This window comes from Ammodytes marinus (genome assembly GCF_949987685.1).
Source record: "Ammodytes marinus genome assembly, chromosome: 3".
NCBI classification, from domain to species: domain Eukaryota; kingdom Metazoa; phylum Chordata; class Actinopteri; order Uranoscopiformes; family Ammodytidae; genus Ammodytes; species Ammodytes marinus.
In genome coordinates, this window is record NC_137232.1 from 27,915,405 (window position 1) to 27,930,463 (window position 15,059).

The 15,059-nt window shown below is 36.8% G+C and overlaps 1 protein-coding gene across 1 annotated transcript; it reads left to right on the plus strand.

Moving 5' to 3' along the window:
* Window positions 1-108: 108 nt before the first annotated feature.
* On the plus strand, window positions 109-9,846 carry LOC307248433 (P2X purinoceptor 5-like; the record flags this gene model as incomplete). Its single annotated transcript, XM_080024831.1, has 12 exons — window positions 109-245; window positions 1,033-1,183; window positions 1,830-1,901; window positions 6,596-6,671; window positions 7,035-7,131; window positions 7,408-7,488; window positions 7,734-7,875; window positions 8,363-8,499; window positions 8,644-8,737; window positions 9,096-9,161; window positions 9,285-9,367; window positions 9,780-9,846. The coding sequence occupies 12 exons, from the start codon at window positions 109-111 to the stop codon at window positions 9,844-9,846; spliced, it is 1,203 nt and encodes a 400-aa protein (XP_079880957.1).
* Window positions 9,847-15,059: the final 5,213 nt, after the last annotated feature.

The window sequence follows — 15,059 nt, forward strand, 5'->3', positions numbered from 1 at the left end:
CCCGCATGCTGTCTACTTAGAGCGGCTGTGCCTCCTGAAACTCCAGTCCGCGCAGTCTGTGAGCGTGGACCACCGTGTCACTCAACTCAGGCAAGCTACTGCTGCAGGATGGCAGGGAGCTGTTTCAAAGTTCGCTTCCTCTCCATGTTGGACTACAAAACGGAAAAATACGTGGTCGCCAAAAATAAGAGAATTGGGATTTTGTACAGACTCATTCAGTTATCTATCCTCGGTTACATTATAGGGTAAGTGAATTACTGCAGTGGCTTTTGACTGTCTTATTAAACCGCATTCCATAATGGCATCTACTGGTGTAAAGTAGGCCTACAGGCTATTTAACCCTCATAATTAATCATAATACATTATGGAGATGTCCAATGAGATGTTGACCCTTATTGAATTGAAAGTTATACATTTTAAGTATAGGCCTAATTTAATTAAAAAATTAAGTAAACTTAAATGCAGCAACTCACATAGGCTATATTGGTGGCGTATTACAATGTCTGTATATCTCTACATGTAGGCTTTATAAGGATAGCCTTATAAAACCTACATGTTCAGTTCATTGCATCAAAGACCATGGATAAACACAAATCTACAGTAAACCTTTTCTAGTAAGGTCATTTGAAACCTTTCAACTTTTTAGAGCACGTCACAAAGTGCTTGAGAATAGATGACAAAAGCTATAAAAACCAAACTAATTTGAGTGCAAAATTAAAAGTTAAATGCTTGTTGTATAGAACAGTGTTTTTATAATATTGTAGGCTACATTTTGGTCCTAACAATGTTGCAGTAGGCTATATGACAGTGATACCGCAAAAAAATAAAATACATTTTTGAGTTGGCCTTAAAATGTAAATGTATTATTATTATTGAATATACTGTAGAATAGACACTTCAAGTATATCTGGAAATGTGTATTTTCCTTGATGTTTAACGCAAACATTGAGAGGATAATAATCCCACTGAACAGGATGCTTCTCAACCACATATTTCACGCTTGCACTTTTGCGCTTTTACTTTCACCAACAGGTGGGTGTTCATAAGCAAAAAAGGCTACCAGGAAACAGATGAGGCCATCCTCAGTTCAGTGATAACCAAACTCAAAGGTGTCTCTGTGACAAACACCTCTGAGTCTGGTTTGCTTGTGTGGGGACCGGAAGATTACGTCATACCACCACAGGTAAACAAAAAAAAATGTTTTACACCACAGCGGCAATATGTAGGCTAGGCTACGTGCTCTCAGTGCACGATACTTCCACTGCAGACAATGTTGCACATGCTCAATTAAGAAGTTATTGATGTCTGCTTGAATTAATGGAGGAAGCAGAATTAAACTGAACAGCATATAGCAACGTGCAACAACATGTGAATAAGGCTGTAGGGACGTGCATGGAACCGCATAAGACAGAACTGGTTGAGTTAAAGGAGTAGTTTGACATTTTCAGAAATGGGCTTTCTTGCAGAGAGTTGGATGGGAACATTTCAATTCCAGATGGTTAATATGAAGGTATAGCCAGTAGCCGTTTGCTCAACTTATAGGATAGTTTGTCAATATATGGTCAGGCAGATAGAAAAGCTATACAACTAGAAGGTTTCACAGCCAGAAGGTAAAATCAAAGGATTCCAGAGAGGAAAAGTTGCAGCAGCCTAATACAGTAAGATAATGTGTGACACAGGTGTTGGGAATGAGGGCATTCCCATACATGTATTGTATACTCAGAGACCGGTCTGCAGGCAGGGGCAGCATCATGTGTTCAACATCATGTAATGATGGCAAGTTGGCAACAGAAAGACCCATTACACTCTTTGCTTAATTCCTTATATAGGGTGAAGCTGTTCTGTTTGTTGTGACCAATTTCTTAGAGACGCCGAACCAGAAGATGGGATACTGTGCAGAGGTAAGACTATTTTGTAGAGCTGATTGAAAAGTAAACGGGGACTGTGTAACATTTTGTCTATGCTTTGATTAGCTGTGTATTATAATGTGTGTCCACATTTTTTTTTGTAGAGCTGAATTTTTCTACATTGCACTTAATACATTAGTGAAAACATAGTTTAATTCAACCAATTCGATTTACAAACACAGTGTTCCAGTGCTGAGCTCAAGCACTTGGGTGTACAATGTTTGTGGCATAGTGGCCACAGTTGTAAATGCAGCGTATGTGATGTCCCAGGAAGACTTTTCCCACATTGAACACTAATCAACATTCAAAATGTAAGTGAGCCAGAGTTAGCTTAAGAGGCTAGTTTTCATCTGTTGGCCCCTGCCAGTTATTTAAAAGGCAACCTAAAATTACAGAGATAAAATACATGTAATAAACAAAGATTAAAAAACAACATAGTCGACTCAGAAAATACATTAACAGATAGTAAGAATGAATTGACAGCCAATGGCAAACAAACAATAAAGTAAGCAGACAATCCCACACAGTGTAAACATTATAGAAAAAACAGTAGATTTGAGCAGGACAAACACACCTACAATAAAAACACATATACAGCAGCATAAAGCACACACATGCAGCACAAATATACAGCAGCATAAAGCACAAACATGCAGCACTAACATATACAGAAGCATAAAGCACAAACATGCAGCACTAACATATACAGCAGCATAAAGCACAAACATGCAGCACTAACATATACAGAAGCATAAAGCACAAACATGCAGCACTAACATATACAGAAGCATAAAGCACAAACATGCAGCACTAACATATACAGAAGCATAAAGCACAAACATGCAGCACTAACATATACAGAAGCATAAAGCACAAACATGCAGCACTAACATATAGCCTACAGCAGCATAAAGCACAAACATGCAGCACTAACATATACAGCAGCATAAAGCACAAACATGCAGCACAAACATATACAGCAGCATAAAGCACAAACATGCAGCACTAACATATACAGCAGCATAAAGCACAAACATGCAGCACTAACATATACAGCAGCATAAAGCACAAACATGCAGCACAAACATATTAATTTAGACACTAACATGAACAGGACAGGAGCACACAAGAGACAAGCAAGCAGGACACAACAGTTACTAAGAAGTCGTCAGGAGAAGCAATTGAAGTCCTAATGTACACATAATTGATTACTAATATAAGCCATATTTTCTGCTGTCCTGAAAAGGGACGTCAAGAACTAATTTCTCTAATATGAGCTGGTACTGAATTCCATTCCTGTGACGCTGTAACTGAGAATGCTGAGTGGCTAAAGGCACTTTTTCTAAAGGGAACTACAGTCTCCTTGGGACGAGCCTCTGGTTGTTGACCTCTGAGCAGGGGCGGTTCTACAGGGGGGCAAGGGGGGGCAGCGGCCCCCCCACTGAAGAGCCTTGCCCCCCCAGCTGCCCCCCTAACTTTTGCATTCTCAAAAATGTACTTATAAGAACAAACCGCCACTATGTCAACAAGCCACTCAAATAATTTAAACAAACAATACATTGAACAAAAGTAAATTATTTTAAATCTAATCTTATGCCCTGCCCCTCAAATACTTAGCCACGGCCCTGCATCATATGCGCATATCAGCGATCACACAGTTTGTCACACACAGCGACTCAGCGCGCTGCTGTGCCATGCAGCCCTGCGAAGAGTAACTGACCTGCTCCGAGCATCTTAAGGTGAAGTCAGTTTACCCTTGTGAATTTTAAACACACCAATTTAACTTAAAGTTAAATTTGTAATGAATGTAATGCAATGTAAAAGTAGCTAATTCATCGATAAGAGCACATCCATTCATCGTTGGCCAAAAGGGAAATCACTCGCTTGTGACTTGTAGGAGCATATTGCCCTTTTATTAATTTGTAGGCCTATTGTAGTACAGGCAAGAGCTTGATAAAAATATTTAAAAAAAACTTGCATGTTCGGATCCATACAATTTAACAGTGGATCGCCGTTTCGAGAGAGAGAGAGAGAGCGAGCGAGAGAGAGAGAGAGAGAGAGAGAGTTGCCGTTTCTGAGGCATTGAGTTACTACGGAGATCGATCATGTTTGTTTGAATAGCCAAACATAGCCTACTAAAAACTCTCACATATCACAGCAAACGAGCGGCACAAATTAAACCAGGTTACATTAGGCTATCACATGTTAAAGACATGAATAAATAAGTGGAGGAAAAGAAGAAATAAATGTGAGGGATGAAGAGGAGGTTTTATATTCAGACAGAGGGACAGAGGCAGGTAGTGATCAGCAGGCAGGTGAAAGGTAGGCAGAGGGTCTGACTGCAGTCCCAGCCTAAACTACTGTATTGTTATTCTCCTTCCATATAAATTCCACTAGACTAGAATGATATGTCATGTCACTCAAAATAACATGTTTCAATGATTGCCTGTTTTCTGTTGTAGCAATGTGTTGTATGGGGTAAGCTATGTAGGCTTAAGACATAGGCTACAAATGTCTTATTTTATCAGAAATGATGATCAATATAATATATATGGGGATTCCCGCTACCGTCCTCCCATGCCCCCATGCCAAGACCTCTTGCCCCCCCTTCGCCACCCCATGTAACATTTTCTAGATCCTCCCCTGCCTCTGAGTGATACACTGTTGAAGAGGTAAAATTAATAAAACAATTAGTATGCACACACAGACACCTCCAAATTAATGTTTGTATTATGTTAGTTTTTCGTGAATTAACTTTGCTTGTCTGATGTCTGACGTTATCTCTCTCGAAAAATGGTATCATGAGCCAGTCAGCTACCAGAAGCGCCACAAATCAGTTCAATCTCTAGACTACCAGCGTTGATAAACATCTTATTATACAGTATATCATTTTAACAGAAATATAATCAGTGGTCCCTACTCAATGAGGTGTAAGAATTATATCAAATTTAGATAAATTCCAGACATGATTTGAGTATGGTGGTCAGACATTGCAGTGAAGTGAATTTGTCATTTAGGAAGTTGTGAATCGTCACTGTGTTGGATACAGTGAGCAGAGAGACAGACGGTAAGATGGACAACATTTGACTCCTATGATGGCACAGCCAGGAAGAGCCCTGGTATGCATTTTCCTTCACAGAGCTTTGTCAAAACAAAAGGCTAACACCTCCTCTTCTTTCTGTGCGGGTGTGTGTGGGTGTCAATTATGCTATTCGTCATATCTTTAGCTACACAGTTCCAGAGAGTTCCTGGTATGTAAACTCAGGCTCACTCTGTCTGCTGCCTCGCTGCAACAGCCAAGAAGAGTAGAACACTCTACAGTCATAAAACACTGCTCTTGTATACATTTCAGGTCTCACCAGTTGAGGTACCCGTGTTTCTAAAAGGCAACTACACTTGGGCAGAAGTCTTTAACTGTCACACTCACATATCATGTTCCAGAATCCAGACAGGCTGTAAGGAGTCACAAAAACAGAGTTTGGAGAAGAAATGTTGCTTCTTCATCGTGATATATTAAGTCGAAATAATTTAATATAATTTCAAAATGATTAAATTCTAAGTCACAATTATTGTATTCTAAGTCAAAATTATTGAATACAAAGTCAAAATGAGAGAATTCTAAGTTAAAATGGTTGAATACGAAGTCTTAATCATTAACTTCATATATACATACAGTATATACAGTATAGCTATAGTATATACTGTATAATATATACTTAGTCATAATTAAGATCTTATATGACATAAGTATGTGACATTAAGACAAAATGATATACTATTCCAAAATAGTTAAATGTTAACTCAAAATCAGAGTCAAATTATAAGTCAAATGTAATACTTAATGTTGTCAAAATTACAAAATACATTACATTTGACACACTATCAGCAAAACAACTTCTCATAACTTTGATTTAGTAGGCTTTTCTTTTCTTGGCCAAAATGGTCTTCTATAGTCATTCCCACTATGTGGGAATTCATGGTTCAGCCTTGGAGGGGATTTGGTCATATTTCTCTGTGAGCTTTGGTGACTCTACATGGTCCTCTGAAAGTAAAACCGAGGTCATGCTGTTTGGACCAAAGGAAGCCTATGCTGCCTCTTCTATGGACCTCAACCTCCTGCAGTCATTGATGTTAAGCTAGCTGAACAAGTGAACTAGGTTGTCAAATCCAGTTTTTGTCAGTTGAGGCTTTTATCCAAGGTGAAGAAAGTTGTATCGTTTAATGACATGGAATGTCTTATTCATGCTTTTATCTCTATCCACCTGGACTATTGTAATGTACCTTATTTTGGTGATTACAAATAGATGGTCCAAAATACTGCTGCTCAGCTTTTAACTGGCATTAAAAAGCAAAGCACATTACCCCTTTTCAATCATTAAATAGCCTAGGTCCACAATACATTGCAGTCATATTACAGGTATATCTCCCCTCCAGGTCTTTGAGGCCCTACTATATCATTACCTGTGTTTTTTGACTATATTTGGCCTATTGACTGTGCAGCACTCTGTTGTTTTTAAATGTGCTTTATAAATGAAGTTGGATTCGATTGGATGAGCTTCACCATACCCTGGCCCAAGTCCAAAAGGATTTCTCATCCATCATGGTTTGTTTTAGACTGGTAGAATAATATTGGCCAGTCTGTGTTTCTTGAACCTTGTTTCTTTTTTTTCTTTGGCGTTTGTTTCCAGAACCCCAAAGTGCTACATGGACAGTGTAAAAATAACGAGGACTGTGAAGAGGGAACTATGGTAGTGGCTGGTAATGGTAAGGAAGATCAAATCAGAAGATCACTGATGTTAAATAGCCATTAGGTTGGGATGGTTTAAGTGCCATCCTGAAATATGATTTGGGTCTAAATTGAAAAAGGGTACATTTTGTCTTGTATCATGTTATTTTCCAAATACAACAAGTATAACACAAGTGGCTAAAATAAGCATGATGGAATGTTTTCAGCAATACTTGATGTGAGAATTATTTTCTGTATGCTCAAATTTAAAGGGCCAAGTTTCAGTGAAATGAAATTTGGAAATAGTTGCAGAACTTTGATCTGAATTGATTATATATTGTCTTCAAATGTGGTGTTGTTTCTTGTGTGATAAGCTGTGTTATTATGCTGTTTATCCTAAGGAATAATGAGTGGCAGATGTTTAAGAAAAGATAAAGACTCCAATGGTACATGTGAAATCCACGGCTGGTGTCCCATTGAAAGACCATTCAAGCTACAGTAAGAAGCAACGCAGTTACATAAAAATAATTTCAGACATGACAAAAAGTTACTAATTCTTCTTCCTTTATTCTAATGAATTTGACTCTCACATTCAGGGGAGGTAGTGTAGTTGAGATATACATATATAGATAAAACTATTGTTATAGTAGCAGTAATAGGATTTCCATCTGACAGTATGTCAATGAGCTTACTTAAACACACTCCATTAGACTATTACATAACAATATATTAATAGAAAAAGTCCTTATTGTTTTTATTTTTTTTTTTTTACAGAGGGCCCCTGCTGGCAAATGCTGAAAACTTCACCATCTACATCAAGAATTTCATCCAATTTCCCAAATTTGCATTCTCAAAGTAAGTCCTCTTGTCCTGTGTTCCACACAGTGTTTGGTGTGTTGTGCCCCCAACGGAGCCTACAAGGCAGCGCTGCCTGGAAGGCTGGGTCCGGAGCACAAAACACCATCGAGCGTTCAACAATCAACACTCATCAGCACCCCTCTGTGTGCACTGCTCAGTTAACTGGAAACGTGTATGCACAGTGAGCGGCACATGCTCATATAGTATACTCTCTGCAATACTGTGTTTTTCCTAAAACTTAGGTCCAACGTTCTTGAAACAACTGATGACTCCTATTTGAAGAAATGCCGATATGAGGAGGAGCTCCAATCGTACTGCCCCATCTTTCGCCTGGGAGACATCACCAAGCGTGCAGGATACAACTTCCAGGACATGGCCACATTGGTTAGCATTACACTCATTTCACCTGCATATAGTAAGGAGTGGGTGAAGGTTACACAACTTTACAGTGGTTTTGGTATTTAAAAGAGACAAAAACATTGCATCACATCAAAAGAGCTGAAATAAATACAAAGAGAGTTTTGTGGAGGCTTAATCAACTTTGTGTCAACTCCTTTGGAGATGAAAATATGTGATGAGTGTATCCCTAATGTGTACACGCTAGCTTTCAGGCTTCACTTCGGTCAAATCATCAGTCATTATTTAGGAACATTTTCAGCACAGCGATCCCAATAGTTTGGGCAGAACACTGGCAAAGAGTACTTGAAGAAATGATTGGGAAAAAGGCAGATTAATTCAGTTCATTTCCTTTTAATGTTCCTGTATATACAATCTCACTATGGAGTATTGTAGAAATTATTTTACATTCACCATGATTAATTATCATGGTTTAGAAGCCAATATGATATTTTTGTTTTCTTTTCCCCCCCAGGGTGGCTATATTAGCATTTTGATAAAGTGGTACTGTGACCTTGACAAAGGCTACTCTTCCTGCCATCCAAAGTACCAGTTTACTCGCCTGGACACCAGTGTATCAGACAAAACCGTGGCCAGCGGATTTAACTTCAGGTGAGAAGGCTATGGTGCCCACAAAAAAAAAATCTTGTTTTCTTTCACAATGTAATTCTATGTATTTATTTAAGATTAAAAACACACAATTTGAAAATAATGAAATATACAGGAGTGTAATGTAACCCCTGCCCTCTCAACCAGACACACTCGGTATTTCAAAAATGCTGCTGGCGAGAGCTATCGAACCCTTTACAAAGTCTACGGTGTCCGATTTGCCATCATGGTGCACGGAAAGGTATGGCAAATGTGTTTTCAAGATGAATTTTGTCAGAGTTGTTTAAGAGTGTTGGACAGCTTCATGATATGGGGTTTTCCTGGATACTAGAATTTCTTGTCCAAATGCTTCAACGTCTTTTGTGGGAGAATGAATACACAAACGATTAGGACATATAATTACATTCTGACAAAAGCCTGTAGGTTCTTGGATAATGTACAACAACTACATAACAGGATCAGATGTATTGTGATGTTGCTATTATCTCATAATAAATGATTGTGTCTTATTTGACTGAAAGTCTTTGACATGCAGCACTAACTTGAATTTTTTTTTCAATCTCTAATCTAAAAGAAATATTTGATTCTATTTGTCATAGGCTGGGAAATTCAGCATAATCCCAACTGCCATCAATGTGGCCTCAGGACTGGCTTTGATGGGTGCTGTAAGTACGATCCATGATTTGTTAGAAATATTTTTTTTATTATTTATAACCTGTATTTTTTCTACTTTTATGAAGTCATTTGTGACCGTCATGTCGCCGATACAAACTTTAACATTTGAACAGGGAGCTTTCTTCTGTGACATGGTCCTCCTCTACCTCAGCAAGAAGAGCACCTCTTATCGAGAAAGGAAGTTTGAACAATGCAGGTAAAAAAACAAAAAACACAGGTATAGTTAAGCATCACAATACTTAATCATATCATAAAGACGGAGGCCATCAGTTTGGGTCCAACTCGTCCACAATATAATCAATAGTTTTGAATTAATATAAATATGTAAGATAACTGACGTTTGGGATTGTGGCTAGAGAATTCGTAATTTGTAAATCTGGTGAAAGCAACTCTAGCAGCAACAAGAAGCAATATTTTAAAAAGCTTACATTAAAGCAAAGACAGTCTGCTGGTGTATTCCACTGCAGTTATATACAGTATAAATATCATTTGATTTAAGTTTGTTAGTACAAACTGGGCAATATGAAGTAAATATTTAACCTGTTCTTGTCTAGCAAAAAGCAACGCATTTTCTTACTTGTTCATAACAACCTGTCTCCGCTCAACAGAAATAATAAATCGACACCCGACGAAAACAGTGTTGAAGACATAAAGGAGGACGATCTGACCTCTTAGAATTTGGACTGCGTGAGACCGGTTTGTAACATTACTTAAGGGCTGTACTACGAAGCAAGGTTAATGAGTTATAGGTATACGTCAAGTATTAAGCCAGAGTTTGCAGTGTCCCAAAGATGGCTCTCTTTCAACCTGACAAGATCCCCATGGTAACTTAGGCTGCACGGCTTGTTAATGTTTGTAACAAGATTGTATGCATTTTTTCACCGGTCATTTATTGAAAGTCTTTTAACTTTCTCATGTGTCTGCTGGTTTGAAGGTCTGTCTGTGTGTGAAGGACAGGAATAGCCTGAACAGTGTTGTGAAGGTCTGATCCAAAATAGTGTGTGGTGCAAAAGGCTACAATTATTTTTGACTGACACAACCACGTCCTGTCCACAGAATTCACACTAATGCCCTTAGACCGGCACTTTTTAGCTCCACTCAGAGAAACCAATCGCATTTAATCTGAGTTTTGAATTGCTTTTGTATCATTTGTCTTGGAACTTTATTCATTTATTTCTTTTATCATTCAACTGTATAGGCTACTCCTTGCCTGGCCCTCTTGTGTTGTCTCTGATGTACTCATGTGTTTGTCTGTTGCCTGTACAGTATGTACATTTTTGTATAGTCTGTGGATTGTTAAAATGTAATTTCTCTCTGGGATAAATAAGCTTGTTTCTCAGCAAACTTGTCGATCTGTTGATAACCGCTGTCGTGATACACGTTATCTCTTATATTGGGTTTCATTTTTGTTGAGCACGCTTAGGCAAAGAGAGCACTCAGCTCTGTTGAGTTTGCTTCGTAGTACAGCCCTCTTCGTAGTAATACCCCTTTTGTTATATTTTAAATATTCTATTTGGACACTATTGTTGCAGAGCAATATTTCAGAATTGTAGGTTTGTAATTTGAATTTGACTAATCTGTTTTCCCTTTATAATTGTTTCATTACTTGATTTGTTTGTTGGTCATATTTTTTTAATCTTGAATTACATATAATGTGCTAGATTCCCTCCAACACTATGTCCAAAAGTGTTGCCTGTCTTTCATGTTTTTTGGTTGTAGGGAGTCTTCTCTATTGTTATGAAAGGTATGCTCACAAAAAATGTAAATAAAACATAAGGTATCTGACTTATTCCGTTTTTTTATCCATGTTAAAATATCCAGTTTTAACAGTGTTCCTTTATAGATTACATAAATGTGACAGCCTGATGACCAATTGTTGAGCTGAAGTGGTAGACTGTAGGTCGTAAAATATTTTTGATTTGATGTAAATAAGCTAAAACATGCATCAAAAATTTGTTTGGTTCTGGTTCATAAATGTTGGTATTAAGTGACAAACTATATCTTACAGTCTCCTCATAGATGTTTTTCATGAAATTTACACAACTCGCATCACTGAAAACAGGTTTATTTGGGGGAAAAAAGGAAACCCTCATGCACAATGAGGAGTCTTGCACTTCCTCATTGTTGCCTACAGATGTCACTAAAGGACAATACATTTCATGCTGGAATGACCTTCAGAGATCTTTAAAGGCTGTTAAATAGAACATCATATTAGCTTCACTTATAATCACCAAAATTACTCTAGGGCCATAGGAATGTATGTGTGTTTAAATAAAAACATTGTTCTAATAGTTAAAGAGGGTTAGGGTTACTCTAAACCTAACCCTAGGGTTAAAGTGTTCTTCGACAAGGTAACGCTTTATATTAAGGTTCTTGTTATAAGCCTTAGTTAATAGGTAATAAGGACCTTATAAGATGCTTATTAACATCAGTTTGTGTTAATAAGACTATATTTAAGTGTTAATAATAACACAATAAACATGTTTACTGTGTGATTATAAGACTTTTATAAGCACTTATGAGAAACTTCTTAACTATTTATTGATTGCTTAATAGCATTAATGAAAGTCTCATGAGTTTCTGATAGCTGTTAATAAAAGCGTTACAAACCCATGTATTGAGTCTTACTAACTTACCTATTATGTCAGAGTTAAACCTTTACTAAGGATTGTTTGTTGCTTTATGAAGGTGAACACACCTTTATTATTTGTTTATTAGCAGTTAACAATGTTCTAAGAACGATGCTTATTAAGGTAAATAAGTCCTTTATTAAACAGGTAATAATGCATTTCTATGCTCTAAGAACAATTCTTATTAAGGTTAATAAGTCCTTTATTAAACAGGTAGTAATGCATTTTGAAGGTACCTGATCTAAAGCGAGAACAATGCTTATTAAGGCCAATAAGTCCTTTATTAAACAGGTAATAATGCATTTTGAAGGTACTGGATCTAAAGCGAGAACAATGCTTATTAAGGCCAATAAGTCCTTTATTAAACAGGTAATAATGCATTTTGAAGGTACCTGATCTAAAGCGAGAACAATGTTTATTAAGGTTAATAAGTCCTTTATTAAACAGGTAATAATGCATTTTGAAGGTACTGGATCTAAAGCGAGAACAATGCTTATTAAGGTTAATAAATCCTTTAACATACACTTTTTAACAGTTAATAAGTACTATATCTTGTCAAGGTGGATACAATGTGAATAAAAAAAAACTACATGTAAATACAATGTTACAGAGGTGAAGCACAAAAACTTACTTTTAAAGAAAAAAAAACACTTAACAACTGTGCAATTGTAAACATGTTTGTTTGTTTCCCAGAACTTTCATGAACAACATTTTACTAAATGTAAAAACATAAATACCTTTGTAAAATAAAAATGCTGCCTGACATCAATTCAAGTGTCCAATGATTAAGACTATTAATTAAAAATATTAAATGAATAAGAACAACAAAACAATTAAACGAGTAGAGCAAAAAAAACTTCCATCAAACAATAATAAAAAAAAACTGTTGTAGGTAAAACAATATAAAACGACGTGGGGTTGTATGAGTTGCTTCTGCATATTGAATCTGTAACCTTATGGAGATGGAAATCCTCACTCAGAGGAATTTGGGCGAGACGTTGCTGTATCCGAAGTCAGCATTATACTGTTGCAGATAGGACAAGCAGAAAACCACATACAACTATATAGATGCTAACCCAGTGGTTCTCAAACTTGTTTTGTCATTCCCCACTTTGGAGGTGGGAATATTTTCAAGTCCCACCGTTCCCCGATTGTGTCAGCAAAATAGTAAGAAAATTGGTCAGTCTTAAAAGTTTAAAATGTATTGAAATAAAATCAAGTAATACAATTCAAAAATAGATAGTTTAAAAAAAAAAAAGCCTTCTTCTGCTGGCTCCCTCTGCAACAGTATAATGCTGACTTCTGTTATACTTCCTCTTCCTCTTCCCATCGTCTGAGGAGGAGTCAGAGGAGTCAGACGACAACGGACTTGAGCCCCAGGGGAAGGTTGAGTCAGGATGGTCTTTCTTGTTACTGTATAAAGACAACACAAAGAAACATTGATCACAATTAAACAGATAGCAGACAGGTTATACTAAGCATTTAAGCGATTTGGACATGGAATCTGCAAAAAGGGGTGCAGTATCAAAGTAAATTTAGTCTGTAATGGTGACAATTGTTGGAAAAAAGTAAATATTTTCTTTCATTCAGATAGTTGTCCCTTCAAGAAATCTCTCTCCGTTGTCAGGTCTTTTATTTTTACATCCTGGCATTATAATTTATACCTGGCCAGCTGATGTTTGTATTTCTGTAGACCCAGTTTGGCAGTTAGGACAATTTGGGCAGCATCTGGGTCAGCACAGAAATAACCATTCAGCATTACTTTGCCCCTTCCTGACAAGCTAGCATGACACAACTGTTAATAGATACGTTTGGTTGCAGTTTTTATGATAGTGTAAGCTAAACGTTAGCTCAAAAAAGAAGCTCACCAAAGCTTCTGAAAGAAAGTAATGTAAGCTAGGCAAACAACTAGCAAGCTAGAACCAGCTAGCATTACATTCTTAAACTTACCAGAAGAGTCATCCTCCAGTTCGGACCTCACCCTCTTATTTTTCAGAGACCTGGTTTGGGGTGTTGACCGTGCTGACGACTCCGACATGTTCTCCTTACTTTCGTGAAACACTTTGTCAAGCATGGCCGTCAAGCTGGCGTCAAGCCATCAGCGACTTGCATACACGGAACTTCCGGTTTTACAACTAGCTTCAAAATAAAAGCCCTTTAAGGATCTGATTTGAGGCACAACACCGATCATACGAGTCATATTCATCATAGATTGTGAAAAATATACTACGTTCTCGGGGCATCTCATTTTAACACTCACTCAACATGTGTGCGCACACATAGAGGTGAAATAATCACTTCAGAGCAAAAACAAATATATTATGCACTCATTATGCTAGATGCCAAAAGACAACATTTTGGAAAGAGGGATGAAAATCAGTGACTTTAGCCAACTAAGATATGGCGCTGCAAACCAAACTCAGAAAACTCATTTTTGAAGGTACTTCAACAAGAAAAACATTAAAGCTAATCAAATACCTTCACCGCTCTAACATTGTATTTACATGTCGTTTTTCTAATTCTCATTGTATCCTCCTTGACAAGATATAGTACTTATTAACTGTTATTAAGTGTTTAATAAAGGACTTATTAACCTTAATAAGCATTGTTCATAGAGCACAGTTAACTGTTATTAATTGATTAATAAAGATGTGGTTACCTTCATAAAGCAACAAACAATGCTTAGTAAAGGTTTAACAATGACATAATAGGCAAGTTAGTAAGACTCAATAAATAGGTTTGTAACGCTTTTATTAACAGCTATCAGAAACTCATTAGACTTTTATTAATGATATTAAGCAATCAATTAATAGTTAAGAAGTGTCTTATAAGTGCTTATAAAAGTCTTATAATCACACTGTCAACATGTTTATTATGTTATTATTAACACTTATATATAGTCTTATTAACACAAATTAATGTTAATAAGCATCTAATAAGGTCCTTATTACCTATTTACTAAGGCTTATAACAAGAACCTTAATATAAAGCGTTACCGTTATTTTGTGGTTTCATTGTGATGAGTTCATGACGATTTGTGACTGATTTTTTATTCTAACTTTAAATACAGAATAAATACAGATTGAATTAATCTTTTTAGAGTTTTGTAGCTTTTATTATTTTTATTATATATATATTTTTTTACTACCAACCAATTCATAACCAATTTGATTTGAATCTACCTGGCAGTTAGATTCCGGGTATCTGGTGATGTACAGGTGGAGCCAGTGCTAAGTTTGGTTGGTAAAGGTGGAGGTG